A 19,286-nucleotide genomic window follows, 5' to 3' on the forward strand; every position below is an offset into this window, starting at 1 on the left:
TCAGCAAATTTTCTGCATATTCATCAACAATTTTTTGATTTCTTTTAGTTTTTTGTTTGCGTCCCGAGCTGATATCAATTTCGACTTGTTCCTCGTTTATACATAAATACATTTATTTTATTTAGTATAGTTAATAATTTTTACTGTTTTGTTTTGTGGCTGGATGACGCATATTACTCAAGATATTATGGCTAGGTATTCCATGCGCTGCTTTTTTTTTGTCTTTATTATAATTTCTGATACGGCGAACTACTTAAAAGTTTCTTTCAGATTATGTGTGTGGCTTTTTATGACTGAATATGATTTTTAATTCAATGCGATAAACTTGAAATGCAATTCAGCAAAAAAAAAAAAAAAAAAAAAAAAAAAAAAAAAACTTTATGGCAACTTGTTTTGGCCATAATATATTATTGTTTTTGCATAAATGCCAACACAAATGAATCTGTATTCAGCAGTAAATAAGTCACGAAATTCAATCGAAAGCCAATAAAAGTTAGAGACAAACAAGATACGATACTCTAAATTCAATAAATATTTATTAATTTATTTCTTCTCATATTTTTCCATTCTCATATTTTGTCAAACTTTTTGAATTTTAATAAATTTTCCAATTTTTGTTATATTAAATTCTTTATGGAAAATATCAATTTTACTTCGTAAGCTTTACTAAATACCCAACTTTGTGCTCTTAAGCAACTCCAGTGAGTTCTTTGTTTTTTTTTTTTTCTTTCTTTTTCTTCTCCTTTTTTTTGTGTGTGTGTGTTGTTTTTTAAGTTGAGCTGGTCGGATTATTTTCTTTAAGCTTTTAGCTGCTTAGACCAAAAATCGAAAAAAATAAAATCAACACAACAGAACGGGAGACGAAAGCCAAACAATAGCCATACCTTAAACATAGGTGAGGTGAGCAGCAGTGTAAAAGGAGGAAGCTTGGACTGAGTACATATGTATATGTGTGTGTGTGTGTGCTTGTGTGTGTTCGTGCATGTGTATAAATTGAAAAGCAAACCACAAAATGTGGACTTACAAAGCTTCATAACTACAACGGGTAGTCAAAAACAAAAACAGCAACAACAACAGCAATGTTGGTTTGCTTGCTGTGAAAGGCTAAAGCATATAGCACACATAATGGCCAACAACTAAAACAACTATAATACGAGCAACAACACTAGCCCAAACAACGCTGGGTTGTTGGACATGCAAATACAATAATTATTTTAAATTGCAAGCAAAAATATTTGCGCATTTGTAATTGGCGGCAGGCAGCAACGTTTGCTGAGTGCATTAAAAAAATATAGCAGCAACTACAACAACAACAACAATAACAACAACACGAAAAAATGTACTACTTTTCCATATTTTCATTCAATTCTTTTTTTTCTGCTGTGCGCTGAAAAGTGGGCTAGGAAAATACGGGCCACTCCCCCAACGCCCGCAAACAGCCGGCGCCATTGTCTGGCCGCATTAGCACTTGGACCAACGCACCGACAACAACAGCAACAACAACAACAGCAGCTGCAACCCAAAACACAACAAAACATTTCACTTCCTGAGCCGGTAAGAACTTAATGAAAAAAAAGGAGAGTGTGAGAGGGGAGGAGAAAAAACAACAAAACTTGAACAAAAGCCAAGCGACAAAGAAACATTGTGCGACGAGGTGGCAACGCAGGCAGGTGACTACGGCTCAAGCTGCACGGGGTATATTTTGCTTGAGAACGATGACGCATTCAACAGCTTGGAAGTAATATAGACCCCAAACAAAAACACAGCCCAACACAATCAACAATTGACCAAAAACGAGAGAAATAAAAGAAAAACTGAAGTGAAGGGGCAAAGAAAATATGAGTGAAAAAAAAAAATAATAGAAAATAGAAAAAGAAAATCAACTTGAAAGTGAAGTGTAGAGAAAAATACCCTAGTTAAATCAAATAGGCTGGCATATAACTTAAATATACATATTTTTTTTTTAAGGATTGATAAATTTAATTTAAATAAAAGTAATTTCTGATATAAAGGTTTTTGGATTAATTCTGATTATTTTATTTATTTTTATTTATTTTTGTTGTTGTATTTTTTATTATGTTTTCTATTTTTTTTTTTAAATTAATTATGAAAGTTAATTATGAAAGTTAATTATAGCTCAGAAAAAAAAAAAAATAAATAAAAAATATTTCATAAATACATTTATCAAATACCCTTTCTGAGTTAGTTATTTATTCACAAAATCATTCTACCCTTTGCAGCAACATACTCATAGAGTATAGACAGCTCATCGTTTCTTCGTCTGCCACTAAAAACCTTTTGAGCACAAAATATGAGCGCTTGACTCGCACTAATGCAGCTCCTTGAATCAATTATCACAGCTAAAGGACACTTAATTGGTTGTCTGCGTGCTTTATCCTCTCGTTTACGTATTTATGTTTGTTCTTTAAATCAATTGGCGCAAGTGGCAAAGTTTTTAGATCTTAATGCTTCAATCAATCAGCTACTTTTTGGTCCTTTCTATGCCCCATTATATTGAATACCATCAATAACAATAATTTTCATAAATATGATAAGGCATAAATCACAAAGTAGCAGAGGCAGGACCTTGCTGCACCCAGCTAGCTCTATGATGGTGGTCTGTCACTTGGTCATGCGAGGCACGCACGCCTCAGCGAATAATGCGGCGGCCGTGGATTGTGAGCAGAGAGCCAGAGCCAGGGCCAGCTAAGCAGCGAGCTCCCTGCAGGCCAGACCAGACCAAGCCAGACCAGGCCAGACCCAAGCAGACCGGGACAGACAGCACAGGCAGCACTCACAGGACGTAGGAGACGCAGACGTAGCACATAGAACACGCAGGACGTCTGGTGACGCCGTCACGCGGCGCTGTCATAGCGTAATAAAAATAAAAATCTAATTAGTATGCCGTTGACAGTTTAATCGTGATTACGCTGGCAAAAATTCCAAAAACCCAAGCACAGAAAAAAACAGCAAGAAGCACACGACAAAGTGTAGGGGAAAGCAAGGGGGAGGGGGAAGTGCTGGAAGTTGATGAGGTGACGGAGTTTTGGGAGGCAAAGAGAATCGTCAACATGCCAACAGTTGATTTTTGTTGTTCAGGCTTTGGGAACGTTGTGCTTGGCATTTCCGGCAGTCGTCGCCAACGTTGCGTGCCTGCCACAACAACAAGATGTGTGTGTGTGTGTATGAGTGTGTGAGTGTGTGCGTGTTACTGTGTGTCAAAAGTTTAGTGCTGGGCAACAAGCGTAAAGGCGCCCAAATGAGCCACCACAGCCAGTAAAAGGCTAAGCGAAATAGCCCAAACAAAAATAATAAGCCAAACCAGACGAGGGGCGAACCGACAGTATTTGGTTAGATGAACAAAGTAAATAGTTGAAAAAATTAAATGAAATGTATGACATCAATAATTAAAATTGGTAAATATTTGTAAAGCAAGGTAATAGAAAAAGAAAACAAAAAGCAAATAAAAGGCACCGTAAATAGCACCAAAAGCGAAAAAAAGAAAAATAAATAAATATATTAAATAATTAATATTTAAAATCAATATAAGAAGTTTTTATAATTCATAAATATTTAAATATCTTTAACAAAATGTTTTAAAATAAAACAAAATATAATAAAATGATATTTAAATTTTTATTCAAAATGTAATAAAAAAAAAAAAAATACATTAAAATACAAAATTAAAAGCTTATCAATATCTAAAAATTAACAAAAAATAGATATTAAAAAAAAAAAAAAAAAAAATATATATATATATATATATATATATATATATATATATATATATATATATATATATATATATATATATATATATATATATATATATATAAAATTAATTAAAATATAAACTTAAACAAATTAAATATAAATTGCAAATGATAAAAATTTAAAGGTTGAATAAATTATAAATATTAAATATAAATATGGAGAATACAAAATTAATAAGACTTAAAAAAAAAAGTCTTTAATTAAATTGGAGTTACAAATTTATAAAATTTTAATGTTGATTAAATCATTTAAAATAATTGTAAATATTTTTTCTAAAAAAAAAGTCTTTAATAAAAATAGATGAAAGCTAAAAGTTTTTTTTTTTTTTAATTAAAACGTTCATATATTAATTATTTTTAGCAATATTTGAAAACTAATTTTTAAATCTGAAAAGCATTATCTTCGCCAAACTAAGAATAGAAAATAAATTTGATAACATTAAGGCATCTGGTTGCATATGTGGCATATACTTTTAAATTTTCTGGTGCTATATAAAAATTCGTAAAATGTATTCAATCCATGACACGTTCAAAATATTATTTTTTTTTTTTTTTTACTTCTTTTTTTCGAAATTTGCACAAGTTGTGAATGTAACCTCGCGTATAATTTTTGTGTGTGCCACATACGCGTGACGTAGCACTTACACCCATGCACCCATACACACACACCCACACAGTCATGCCATAACACCCACTAACCAGCGGCCCGATCTTAGTTGGCCATTGAAATGCGTGCCTAGTGAAGGATACGCGCGACGTGATTGGAATTTTTAAACAAGCTTCGTTGCTAGGCTTTACTGCGTGCAAGTAGTGTGTGTGTGTGTATGTGTGTGTATTACGGCTGTCTAAAAAATATGACCAACTTGCTGGCACGTCGCATGGCCGCATGTCAGTCAAAGGCGCAACAGAGTCAAAATCAAGCTGTTGTATTATGGCATTGGCCCAGACCGGAAACGGAAGTCGCTTTGATGAATTGCCTACCAGTCAAAAAAAAAAAAAAAAAAAAACAAGTAACACGCCCAACCCACAGTAAGCCACGCCCTCGATGCACTTGTGTCGTGCCAAAAGCATTCACAGAGGCGACATTCAAGTTCAGCGTTGTTAAGCAACTGCTTTAAGAAAAACTAGCATAAAGACTTCTATACATATATAAATAAAAGAAAGTTAGTCGTTAGGCAGCGTAGCGGAAATGTAAAACGTTATTAAAGTCAGCCGGAAATGCAGACAAAGCGACAACGCGCTGCAACAAGCATTTTGCCCAAAGTGTCAGACGGCGTCGAGCAGCAGAAGCTGAAAAACTGAACTGAAATGAACTCAAGTGAAATGCGCCGAGGAGCGTCGAGGAGCGCGGAGGCGTGGCAGCAACTGGAATATCCCATTGCATTAAATTACAATTTTCAGAGCAAAAAAAAAGTATGCAGGAAAATAATAATGAAAAGTTTTTATGAATAGCAAACACTGACAAAAAGAGGCTAAAAAAAAAAAAAAAACGCTTTTTCAGCTGGCATTGCGCAGTGTTGGAAAGTCATAAAAGCCGTCAGAAAGCAATCGAAATTGAGCAAAATATGAAAAATCAAATGGCGACTGCGCGAATTACCTGAGCATTACAATAAGCCAACAATCGAATAGAATTTGAGTAACAAAATTGTGAACAATATAATAAATGAATTGAGCTGAAATGTGATGTGAAAGCATGTGTTATAAGCGGATAAATATTCATTTGGGAATTTTCTCTACTTTTCTTTATTATTTTTATTTTTTTATAAAAAGTTGAATGTTAATTAGAGAATTAGTAATTCTCATTTTCATTTAGCAACACTGATTAATTTGCGGCTTTTCATATTTGCCAGCGTTTGTTTTGTGGAGTGTTGCATATACCAAAACGTTGAGGTTGTTTATGACATTTACTGTGGTTACTGCAGTTGCCAGTAGCGGATGTGGCAAATTGTGCAACAGCACCACCACCAACAGCAGCAATCTAGATAGACCACAATATTACGAAACCACAAATATGCGACCCAGAGAACCAATTAGTGCATATGAATTTGCACAGTTAATTGCTTAGAGCGGAGAGGCACAAAGAGAATGAGAATGAAAGAGAGGGGGAAAGAGCGAGAGAGAGAGAGAGAGAGAGCTGAATGCTCAGCTATTTAACTCACCTGGCAGAGTTGTTAGGCAGGCCACACAGATGATGAAAACCTGACAGAGTTGCATTGCCTTCGGCTGCATTCCGCTTGCTCTCCAATGCGATTAACGGATTAAACGTTTATTATTTATTTATGTATTTATAAGTTTTTGAACTAGTTTTTGTTTTAGTTTTTGCTGTTACTCTTTATATATATATGTTATCCCGTTATTAGCCGCAACGATTTGCAGCCATATATGCGCACAATATCCGCTTGTTAAAACCGCAGAAATCAATTTTTACATTTGCAATCTCTTGTTTTTGTTTTCCAACCCCTCTGTTTTTTTTCTATCGAGTTTTCGCCCGCTTTCTCTCTGCCCGCAATCGCAATCGCAATTTCCTTTTTTCCCTTTGATTATTTTCTCTCTTTTTTTTCCAGTCGGTTTTCTATTTTGCGGTCGCATTTAAAGCATATTTTCATATGAGTTTTGACATTGCTTTTGCTGGATTCCGTTTTGCGCTTTACTTCAATTTTTGCAATTTTGTATATGTTTTTTTCTTCTTTTTTTCAACCACAATTAGCCATCTACAGCACAGTGGCTCGTGTACGTGTTCGTACGGGGTTTGGCTGGTGTAAATACGTTTGAGGTTAGCTGAATTGTGAATTCTGCATTGAACTCGATTTGGTTATTTGCATTTTTCATATCCTTTTTACCGGTTTTGCATATTCATTTCCGGTCTGCACTAACTTCCTCTTTATGCCGTTAAGCGGAAAGACTTTCCTTCTTCTCCCTTTGGATGCTTTTCCTCATATGATTTCACTTTTCTCAGCTGCCAGTCGCATCGATTTATGTAAGCATAGCCAGGGGTAATCAGAGTTTTCATCAGCTAAAAGCATTTGAGAATAGGTGATAAATTATATATTATATTAGATATTATATATAGAGCATAAATTTAGGAATTCTGAATATATTTTTATAATAGTTTGTATGATAAATATAAATGGATATAAAATATAAAAATAGTTAAATATTAAAAAAAATATGTATATTTATTTTTATTTATTATATTTTTGTTTCATATGCTAAAAATATTATTCAATATTTATTAATATTATTTATTATAAAATTATTAATGTTTTATATTTTAGAAATATGAGTAATTGTTTTTACACAATTTAAATAAAATCAATATTTCAGTGATTATTATTATATCTAATTTTGCATTTTTTTCTTTCAAAAATAAAAGTAAATATTTGTATAAAAGAAAATAGAAAATGATATTATTTTTATTACTAATACATATGTATTTTTTACAGATAATAACATTTCAGATCATAAAAAATCGTTTAATTTTCCTTTAAAATTCACAATGTTTACAATCAATTTTCTACTCATTTTTTCACTTCATAAATATTCTTTTAATATTTAAACACTTTTTGCACATATAATTCAATTGAAATACATTTGGAGGCATAAAAATTCATGACATCCATTCCACATTCAGTCTGTCTAATAAATCCAATCATCTCAACCAGTCAAACTCATAAATCCTCATAAATCATTGGTAGAGTCTTTAAGCTGCACAGTCTTAGCATAGCCCGGGCCAATGTAAGAGCAGATCAAAAAGAGCAAAGGAAGAACACACTGCACACATTTTCCGACCGATTTCCAAAACCCAAATGTTGCCCATTAGCAAACCAAAATACGCAATGCACAGGCAAAGCTCCTGCCGAATTGTTAAACTTCAACTCCATCATTCGCAGTCACGGAGTCGAGCCTTAAAGTCACGCCCCTTGGGCCGGATTTGTGGTGGGGTGAGTGGGCAACTCCCTCTTGGCTGACTTTACATTTCAAATTGGCAAAATCGAAGCCATGAAATTGTACAACACGATTCTCGCATATCGTACATGACACCATTTGCCCAATGATATGGCAACGGCTTTTCGCTCTCAGTTCAGTTCAGTTCAGTTCAGTTCAGCTCCACACACAACCATACCTAAAGGGGATTGGGGCCAGGACAGGCTGGCTTCTTAGCACATGCCGTCATGCCCAAAAATTCACTTATGGAAATCGAAGAATCTCGTTCGCCAGCTTTTGTTTCCAGGCAGCGACAGTTCGCGACCCAACTGCAAACTAAACTCATATGAAGTATCAGCATTCGGTATTCAATGTAAATCCTTTAAGCTCCAAATGCGCTTGAGAATACACCGTGAATACACACAGCCACACACTATACACACACACACACGCAAGGCCCACACCCCAAGTATTTGTGCTTCTGATTGAAAAGTGAAAAGTGACTGTGTGAATGCTTCTGCCAGTAGATTCCCAGCTGCTACTCTGTGTGTTAGACTTCCTTTTCCTTTATATATATTTTGTGTGTGTGTTTTATAGCGCCTTGAGTTATTAGCCATATAAGTACTAGTATTATTTCTAACGGTTGATTTATTCTTGTTTTTATTTGTACTTTATTTGCTTGAGCAGAGTTTTTAAAGTCAAGTTCGCTTCCTTTTTTTTCATTATTTATTATTTTAAATTTTATTTTATCTCTTTCGCTCACAAGTTGTAAGCTTACAAAAAATAATAATAATAAATAAATAAATTAAATAAAAAAAAAAAAAATAAAAAAAAAAACAAGATATTGATCAATTGTAACTTCTATGTATTATACGAATCTAAAGAATATTTTACGCGCTATTTAATTTTTCTAAATAACTTAAATGTCTTAGAAATACAAAGATTTTATTGTTGTTTTATTTGATTTGTATTATAAAGATAATACTTACAAAAATTTTGATATCTTTCTATTAATATATTTATATTTCTATTTTTTTTATTATTAATATTTATTAAGGTTAAAGAAAAATAATATAAAATATAAATATATAAATAGAAAAAATTAGAAAAATATATATCTGAAAAATCTAGCATATCACATAACACATACACATATGTATATGCATTTATATAAACAAATTTCCTTTATATAGCTAATTCCCTACACAAATCGTACGGCTTCGTTAGGAGTTGATATAAGTTTACTTTTTTCCTCTCACTAAAATAATAATTTGGCAATATGTTTCTATCTCTGTCTCCCTCGCTCTCTTTCTCTATCTAGTTTGCTTGCTTTACTCTCTCTTTCATATTCATCAGTCACAAAATTTACAAATTTCACAACATAAAGCATATTTTTTATATACAGAGCTCAGACCAGTGCGAAGCAAAGTGCTTAAATTTTTTTTTTCTTCCATTCGTTTTTTTTTTTTTTTTTCTTTGTAATGCCAAAAAAGAAGCAACAAAAATAAAACAACAGCAAAATAAGAGCTCAAAATTTATTTGCAAACATTTATTATAGTTACTTTGTTTTATTCTCGTAGAGTACTTTTGCTTGTTGGCCACAGGAGACGGGGCGAGGGGCTACTACGTTTGCTGCTGCATTGTTTTATAGTCATTCGGTGTTGTTGTTGTTGCTGTTGTCGTCTGAGTAATGAAACGCACCGCAAAGTTGATAAAAAGACGACCACAGCGAAATACAAAAAACAGAAGCAAACGAATGGCCAAGGGACAGTGGAGGGAAAGTGTGGCCAAAGCCCGTATTCCTGATCGTTTCGGATGGGGGGAGGGGGCGAGCGAAACAAATTAGTTTAGAGATAAGCAGGTTACAAAATATGCCAAAGCATACTTTCTGGCGGGCCATCAAACAAAGTGCCGCTCTTGATTAGCCCGAAGAGGCTTCACTTTTATGTGCAGCAGGGAGCAGGTTTGGTGGACTTTGGGGAGGAGGGTGAGGCGAGAGCGGGAGAGGCGGGAGCCAGGCGAGGCGTCAGCTTGTGGGCAAACACAATCAAGCGGCAGAGACGCTCCGTGAAAATGTTGAGCAGCTGTCGATGGAAAATGCAGCGCAAATAGCACAAAACAAACACAACAAGCGACTAGGCAACGACTGCGAGAGAGAGAGAGAGAGAGAGAGAGAGAGAGAATGAGAGTGAGATAGAGTGTTACAGCGAGCTAGCGGCGTGTCTGTAATGCGTCTTTGCCCGAGTGCACTGTAAATACCAAAGCAATTTCCACTGTAAAATTAACAAGCGCCAAACCGCAACAGACGTGCCTGCTCGACGGGGCCGCTGGTTGGATAAGGGGGAAGGGGGTTGGCCGGGTTTGGTCTGTGTGGTTAAGGTATTGGCATCTTCAGGCAGCCAACGAGTGTACGTGTGTGTGTGTGAGTTAGTTACATGGCAGCATTTGGCAGCAAATGCTCTGCTCTGATCCAAGGCGCAAAATACATAATGAATTTTCTCACCCTATTCTTAACCAAGTAGAGCCACGCCTCTTTCCAGGCACGTTTGGCTTGTTTATTTGCCATTTTTTTAGCCGTTTTTGTTTGGCCACTCACATACACACATACAGGCAAACACACACACACACACAAGAGAGTGTGCAATTAAGCTGCCTTAGCTATTATGGCATTGAACGAGCCGACTGCTTAAACAGTTTCCCCCACACACACACTCACATATGTGCAAACACTCACATGCATAGACTCACACACATACAACATCAAGCCAAATTGTGCAAGCTTTGAGCTTTTGTGTGTTATTTTTGGTGTGCGGGCTATGCGGGCTCTAAACTGATGCTGCTGGTGCTCTTTATCAGCTCTTAGAGAGCTCGCCTTGAGGGTTTGGCTTTGTGACTCTGAAGCGGTATTTATTTAACTTTGAGCACTGTGAAAGAGCTTAATCGTCTAGCATTATATTTTGATGGTTCAAAACAATATAAAAGCATCAACTTTTAGCTGAATGTCGATATGTACATATTTTTATTTTGCTTTCAAAGTTATTTCAACTTTAAATTACAAAACTTTTGAGCGCCATTAATAGCAATAAAATATTACTTAATAATAAAACAAAATATTGCATATTAGTTTTTTTTACATTTAAGCTCATTTTTTCTCATTGAAAAACAAAATTATAATAAATTTGACTAGTAAAATTATTGAGATATTTTCAAGTTTAATCTGAATAGCATAAAGATGCCTGTTTAAGCTCAATTTTGTTTCATTTAATGCATATTTCTGTTAAAAGTAGCTTAAGATTTGGTAAACTTACGAAAGTACGATATAATGGATACTTGATATTTAAAACTTCTTTTTTTTTACTACTTTGTTAGCTCATTTAAATAATTCAAATATGATGAAATTAGTGCTTGGCTATCAAATCGAAGTACTTTTCCCAAGCTTAAGGCCATATGATGTCTGGGTCTAAAATAAGAACATATATAAGCTCGGCAAGCAGTTCAGTAAACTTATTTTCAATGGAACCGATTGCATATAATTTATATTTCCCGATAAAGCTTTTTTTTTTAAATATCTAAAAAACCTTGCAAATAATTTAGCAATTGTGATCAAACCTTAAGCTGATCAAATTGGTTTATAGCCATAGCTCACCTGCGTGTCATATTGCCGCTAGAACTTTGAGCATATTTAAGCCCTGAACTAAACAATAAAAGAGCTAGAAAATGTCAACAACTGTCGCCAGCTGTTGGAAAATCCATTTGACATTAACAACGCTCGAGTTGCAAGAAAATGCAAAATGTTCGACTTGTTGAGGGTTATGTGAGTGTGCGAGTGTGTGTGTGTGTGTCTGTGTGTGTGTGTGGCACATAAACCAAGCTTTTAACTGGCCAACAGGCACATACACCCACCCACACACACACCCACATGCACATCAGTTGGGAAACCAATTTCCACAGCGAAGGACCTAAAATGAAACGCGTTTCAATAAATTCGTAAAATAAAATGTGCCAATAAATTGAGCAGAAGCAGCGCGCTGAAAACTAAACTAAAATCAAATTGAATTAAAATTCAAAGCGCTTAATATAGCAGCAGCGAGAGAGAGACAGAGAGAGAGAGAGAGAGAGAGAGCGGGTGCGTGGGTGACAGAGCTAGCGAGAGGCGTGGCGGAGCAATGGAGAGCGTGTGGCTGATGGCAGCCTTCAAGTTGTCGCATTTTTCAATAAACTAAACAATTTACGAAAATTGAAGTTTATCTCAATTGTGCAGCTGTTGTTGACAACATTCTGTCCAGCAGCTAACAAAGCACACAGAGAGCCCCTCTCGCACTCCCCCTCTCTGCCGCTCTCCCGCTCTCTTATGCTCTTTTGCCAGCTCGCACACAGAACTCAATTTGGCAATAAACTGAGCTACTGCACACTGCCTCCCAAACATATTCGCCCTCTGTTCGCAATTCCACAGTTCAACTCGAGGGTTTTGGATAAAGCGGAGGGAAGTAACGGGATATCAAGGGAGTGGAATGGAATGGAATATGCTAAGAGGGTTGGTGAGAGAGAAGAAGTTGGCACAAATGCGCTTAGTTGCTTTATTGGTCAAGCTGTTGTGCGTGGATAAAAACCCTTTTAGTGCACAACTGCTATAAATTTGCTGTGGCCATTATATGAGGGGCAGAGCAATCGAGGGAGGGGGAGCATAGGAGCCGTAGATGTGGAGGGGTTTAGTTTTCCGTAGGGGTAAGTCGTTCAACGACATGCTTCCATTGTCATGTGTGCAACTCTCCTTCACTCGTCCTCTCCCTCCGCCGCTCAGCATAGTCGATTGACGAACGAAGCTTATTTTAATCTCATTTGACAGTTCTGGCAAAAAGGCTACGGAACAGCTGTTGTTGCCTCCCGCTGCTGCTGCTTCATTTTCTTCTTCTTCTGCTGCTGCTGTTGCTGCTGCTGCTGCTTTGAGTTTGACAAATGAACAATGCGAAAGGGTTTTTTCCATTGGCCCGCCCAACATTTGGTTGCCCACCCATATCATATAATTTCACCATGATTAACTTTGAAATTTGCATTTAGTTTGGCTCTTGAGTTTTCTACGACCATTTTGTTGACCCACCGCATACGCAAATCCTTTGTCCTGCTGTTACTTATTGCTGCTACTCTTCTGTCCCTTCTTCATCTTCTTCCACTTCTTCGCCCTCGTCTTTTTTGGTCAATTCTCTTGGGTTAATTTTGTAATTTTCGCACATGGCCTTTTATATGGTTCAACATAAAGATTATGGTCCTTGGGCTTTTGGGGCTTATTTGGTTTTTGGTTTTTGCCTAAACTTCATGCGCTCTCTCATGTTTAATTGGAATGGATTGTGTGCTGGGTCAATGGGCGAGCGGGAGTGGGCAGCTGGGCAACATTTCAGTTTTCCACACGCTTTTCCAAATGATGTCAAATTGGTTTAAATTAACTACCAAGAGTGTGAACGAATTGAAAGAGTTTTTCGGTACATCTCACAATGGCCTTCAGCACTTTGCATCAACTTTTGCCCTAGGGCAGCAAATGAAATTTTCGTCCACTTTTCATATTGAATGATTATAATCAACTTAATGTTTATGAAAATGAATTGGATAATTGAATGAGCCGACAGCTCGTTTAACTCTTTCATAATCTATTTCAAAAGTTGTTAACATTATGCTTGCGGCACAAAGGCAATTGTATGTTGAAGGAAATTCCAAATTGAAGGAATGAATGAAACGAATTGAGAAAATGTTTCAAATAATGTTAATAAGAGATGGATTAGATATGAAATGGATGTGAGTTATATCTGGTAAAAGGGCTGAATGATTGGGAAACTTACAATTTCAAAATTAAATAAAAATATACCACAAAGAATCTCAATAATATTAAAATGTATACATAATATTATTCAATTCTATTAAATTGAATAAAGAAAATGTAATGGAAATAATATTTGATTCAATTAAAAAATAAAATAAAAGTATAATCTAAATAATATGTGTAAATAATACAAATTTTATTGTTAAGTACTGAAGTTATGAAAATATAAAAATATATATATGATATAAATATAATATAAATATGAAAAATCTATAAATATAAATATATGACCAAATTCCAAATTTAAATTCATATCGTCAAGTTATACAGATATTTAAATTATATCATATAAATATTCTATGTAAGTGATATAAACTTCACAATACCATATACTTTAGACTGAATTTTTTAATTTATTTGTAAATGTTTCTATAATAATCTCTTCGTTTCACTCTATTCTCAATCTCACTCTCTTACTTAAATCACTTTTAAGGCTTTAACATATATTTGATATAGTTAATGCTTAGCTAGTCAAACACATACATATTAACACAGCCACACACGAACATACACAGCCGTGCAGCATCTCATAGCCAGCTACCCACAGTCGCTTCCAATTTCCCAGCTGAATCGAAGCCGTTGATATTTTTGCAAATAATTCGCACGATTTTCTATGCGAAATGCGCCCTGGTAGCCCATATGCCCCATTTGAGGCGAGTGCACGAACGGCTTAGGCGGCGAGTTGAATATTGGGGTTCGGCTTGTCGAAACTTTTCGCATAAAATAACACAAGATAAATTGTTAAAGTGTGTGTGTGGGGAAGCGATTAGCGGTAAACGTAGCGAGTTTATTTCGACTTTTCAGACGGCGCCTGAGAGTTTTGCTACGGCAGCGGTCAATGCGGCGTATGCGTAAATTTGAATAATATATTTCTAGCCCGAATAAAACTCTAGGTAAATGCAATTCAGTTGCCCACTTTTGTCGGTTCTTTTTATTTGGGCGAGCAACACAGTCTTTCAACCATTTTTTATCTGCTAACTTACTTGATAGTTAACTAAGTGGGATAATTGATTCACATAAAATTCTGATTATTTACGCAGGTTTTACACTGAGAATGTTTCTCAACAGAATAAGGACAATCATGTATATAAATACATATGTATGAACTCACTTATGTATATATGGTGTATAATTATATATTTATACATTTTTTCATACGCGACTTACATATGTATTCAAAAATTGTCTCAGCTACCGTCAGTCAGTCAGTCAGTCAGTCAGTCAGCCAATCCGTTCAACTCAACTGCCACAGGCAATTTATTTGGCTTTATATTGCCAGGCATTTTTATTGTACCCCTCTCTTTCACTCTCTCTGTCTCTCTCTCTCTTTCTCATCTCTTTCTTCGCCAAGCATTCAAGTGCCCTCTGGCACAGCTTTACTTCAGGTCTTGCAATTGGCTAGGTGAAGCACACACTCACACATACACACAGACACACATGCACACACTCTGGTTGCCTGGAGTCTGGTTTATTCAGGTGTGCAATTGGCAAATGCTGCTGTTGCTGCTGCTGGGGTAAATTGCAGCTGCAGCTCATGATAAATCGTTATTTATAATTTGTATTGTTATCGTACGATTTTCCCTTAACCCATTTTCCATGCCAATGGAAATTGTTAGTAAAGTGGCAATCAATGAAAATACCGAATGGCCAGCTCAAATGATGCTGCTGCTGCTGCTGCTGCTGCTTCTGCCGTTACCTACTTGATCGCTTCATAAGTGAGTCTCCAGACGCTGCTTCAATAGTTCGACTTAAGTGGCTTGAACTTCGTTTTATATATCTTAAGAAATTTATTGTGCTCACAGATTGTTGTCTAGGCTTTAAGATCCAAATTCGAGAGGTATATTAAAACTTTTCCTGATTCTATTTTGTGAATAACGGATATTTTTGTATGTACACAAAAGGTAAATAAATTTCTATTCGACCACTTAAACAAACATTTCTGCACAATTATTGTGTAAAATGTTTCTAAAATGAAATACGGCCACAACAATTTGGTGCAAAGCTCTTTAGAAATTAACCAAATTTGTATGGCCAACAGTTTGTGTAAGCAATACTCAGCTGAATCCACAGCCTCTGCACCACTTCAGCTGGCACTCAAATTACAGTAAATACCAAAACCGACTAAATAATTATTAGCTACGTAAATTTCAAAAAACCAAAAATGTACAAATTTACGAACCTGTACAGAGGGTAGGGCAGAGGGGTGGGCAGTGGGGAGGCCCTTAGCTTAGCGTGCGGTTAGCTAACCTAATTTCAAGAGCAAACATAATATATGCATAATTAAATATTTCACTCCACACACACACACACGCACGCACACTATTCTCTGAGGCTAAAACTTTTATAGAGTTTTCATATGAGAAGCTACATAATTTTGATAGTCAAAAATTTGTGCATGCTTATTAATGAAAAATGTTTTTGCGGCTGCCAAAAACCGAAAAAGCTCAGCCAACTAAAGCTCCAACTTTATCTGGCAGCTACTTAAAGCGAAGCTGCAGCTGGAGGTCAGCCTCGTTTAGCTGCGGCATAAATAAATGCAACCGTCAGAGCCAGTCGAAAGCAACAGTAACTACAACAGCAACAACAGCAACAGCAAAGGGAGAGAATAAGCTGAATGCTAAAAGTCTGAAAGCTGCTGGCCAACTGTCAGCGTCGAGTGCAAGTGACAAGTCGGCAACTCTAAAAAAAAAAACGAGGGTGAAAGCCGGATGCGTCTTCAAGGCAATGGAGGTCAAACTCAAGTGTGTGTGTGTGTGTGTGTGTTGGCAAATGTGAGTGCATTAGAGTGTGTGCGCCTAGGTAAATATGGAGTTTGGAGTGTGCCGACGTTTAATGATACCCTGTAATCTCTGAAAATCAACGTGAACGGAAAGGCTTACAACTAAAGGCTTACAAACATATAATTACTTTTGTTTTATATAAATAAAATAAAACAAATAAAAACAAAATAGGAAAAATAAATAAAATATATACAAATATTTTTAAATTTAATTTTTATTTCCTCATCTTTAATAAAATAATTACAAAAAAAAAAAATAATAATAATAATAATAATAAAAAAAAAAAAAAAATAAAATAAAAAAATAATGTATGGGAAAAAAAAACTTTAAAACATCTTTATTATTATTATTATTAACATTTTTATAATAATCTAAAATTTTTTTAAAAATGAAAATTTATGAAATTTAATATTGGAGAAAAAATATAATTAATTATATTAAAAGGTAATATTTTATATGTTTAATGATTTTTGGTAAAATTTGTTAAGATTGTAAAATAATTCAATAAAAAATTATATTTATATATTAAATAAACATTTTTGTTTATACAAATACAATTTTGTACACAAAGTAGTTGAAGACAAAAAAAAATAAATAAATAAATAAAATAATAAAAATAAAAATAAATAAATAAATAAATAAATTTTTAAAAAAATTTTAAATATTATTTGTGTATCATTCGAAATAGTCAAATTCTTTTTATATTGACCCCTGAAATATTCAACCAAAATATAAATCAATTTTACGTTAAACCCACTCATTATCATTTATCCAACTGCAGGGCATCTTTTAGTCTATCAGATCTTAATTAGCACACTCCTTTGTGCTTAGGTCTTTAGTGGCAGCGCTGGTTGGCTTTTTATGCCAGCGACTCGCGTTTTGGGCTCGTTCGTTCGTTCGTTCGTTCGCGTTGAACATATTGTGCATGCCGCTGCCACAGACTGTTGCATAGTTCTGTGCACTCGACTGCGCCTGAGTGACTGCGCCTCAAGTCCCCGCCTTTGAGAACCCACTTCCTTTGGCTCACCACCACCGCCAGCACCACCAGCAGCGACCCCGCCCATCTGTGCACCAAGAAATTACCTAGCCAAAGTTGCGTAGCGAATCAGGCGTAAAGCAGACAAAAAAAAGTAGCTTCAAGTTGCCTGACAGATATTATTATTTATGTTGCTCTCTGGGTCGCCATTCACTCTACCTCTCTCACTCTCTCTCTCGCTTATCCGATTTGGAGCATATTTTCCCTCTCTTTCTCTCTGTCTTTCTCTTATTCTTTGCATGGTTGAGTGCGCTTTTAAGTAGAAAAACGCGAAATGGAAACGCTCATTACTCATGCGAGTGCAGCGCGGGCCAAAGGCAAAAGTTTTTGAAGTAAACTAGCAGCCAGTGTTGGAAAAGTCGCAAAAGTATGCACAAAACTGCATAATAAGTTAACTGTTATAATAGCTGTTAATATATATGTATTTGTATATATGTCGAGCTATCGAAACTTCAAGTGTCCAGTGTTGCAAAGCAGCAAGTAAATCATTCTTGCAAATAATTTGAAAATATATAAAAAAGCAATAATTTCTTTTAATTTTTGGAGATATTTCAGCAAATTTTGTCTTTCATTTCAAAAGATATTAATTTAAATTTCAGCAGCTTTAAGAGCTCTACTGAGAATTTTAATATTATTCATATGGGCTTTTGGGGTTCGAGAGCCGACGAAAACTATTTAAGTCTGTCAGTGACAGGCCCTGGGGCAAATCAAATAAATCACTTGCTCGCGTCTAATTAAACTTAAGCTGCGACCCTTAACACTTGAGCTTTTGTCATTGTTTTTTGTCCTTTCGTCCTGGCGCTCGCTCGCCCTCTCGTCCTTTCGTCCTTCTGGCCTATTGCCCTCGCTGGGCCGTGCCGTGTTGTACGCCGCGTGCTCGCGCACACACATCAAGTGATTTGCATAAGGCGTTTACTTGGATACACCAACGCCTACAAATGCCAAAGATCAACCGGGGAGCCATTCCAGGCTACATGTCGTACCCAACACCCGGGGCGCCGACGACATTCGAATGTGTCTATGCATATGAGCACAACTCTCTGCTCTCCGCCCTAACACGCACACTCACACACGCACACACATACATACTTCTTTTGCTCCTTCTGCTTCTCCTACTTCTTCCTTCTCTTTCACTGGCGGCAACTGTGTCACGCGCACTTTTGCGTCATGTGTGCCAATTAAAGCCATGCCACGCCCCCCGCCAGTAGCGACCAAAAAAAGGGCAATAGCAAGGAAGGCTTTTGAACTCGACTAGAAGAATTTAGTTTATGCCCTCACTTGCTTTTGCTGTTAAACTAACTTGAGCTTATTGCTGATATGCATTAATCAGGCAACAAGATTTAAGATTTAAATTGTTCCGATAAATTTCTTTTAGATACTTGGTGTTTGCATTACTTGGTAAAAAAATATATTTCGAATGAGCTTAAATGTGCTTTAAAAGCTCTTAAATAATCTTTAATTACTTATGTGCTACCATTAAAGTATATCGTGGCATACCATTTTCTAAAGTAAACCAAAAATCGATTTAAGAATCATTCTATCTATTTAGGAACATCGAACTGACTTAGACAGAATCATTCTGAGAAAAGCTTCTACTGACGAAGCTTCAAGTTCTTTTTCTACTTTAAAATTTTTAAATAATATTAGCTATTTTTGTAGTTTATTCCAGTTAACTCTAAGGCTTTGCATAGTGATTAAAAATCTATTGGGCAGTTTCTTTACGCAATTCAGCTTACTTTAATATATGGCTCTGCTATGAATATAAATTTCTACTATATTTTAAGCTGATATCTATTAATACATATTTGATCAAGAAAGCTTTGACAGTCGTCTTAAGTTTATTATTAGGAAAATCATCTCCACTTCATAATAATTAAAAAAAATAAATAAAAAATAAAATA

General features: G+C 35.5%; 1 protein-coding gene across 1 annotated transcript in view; it reads right to left on the bottom strand.

Annotated features, from left to right (window-relative positions):
• The window catches only part of beat-Ib (beaten path Ib), a 91,405-nt gene that overhangs the window by 46,130 nt on the left and 25,989 nt on the right, over positions 1-19,286 (bottom strand). The window contains exon 2 of the mRNA XM_089463929.1: positions 5,933-6,786. Coding sequence (XP_089320055.1) covers positions 5,933-6,002 — 70 coding nt within the window. The 5' untranslated portion in view covers positions 6,003-6,786. The remainder of the gene's footprint in view (positions 1-5,932; positions 6,787-19,286) is intronic.

The sequence above is a fragment of the Drosophila arizonae genome, chromosome 3 (assembly GCF_054131065.1).
Source record: "Drosophila arizonae isolate 15081-1271.41 chromosome 3, UAZ_ARI_1.0, whole genome shotgun sequence".
Classification (NCBI taxonomy): Eukaryota; Metazoa; Arthropoda; class Insecta; order Diptera; family Drosophilidae; genus Drosophila; species Drosophila arizonae.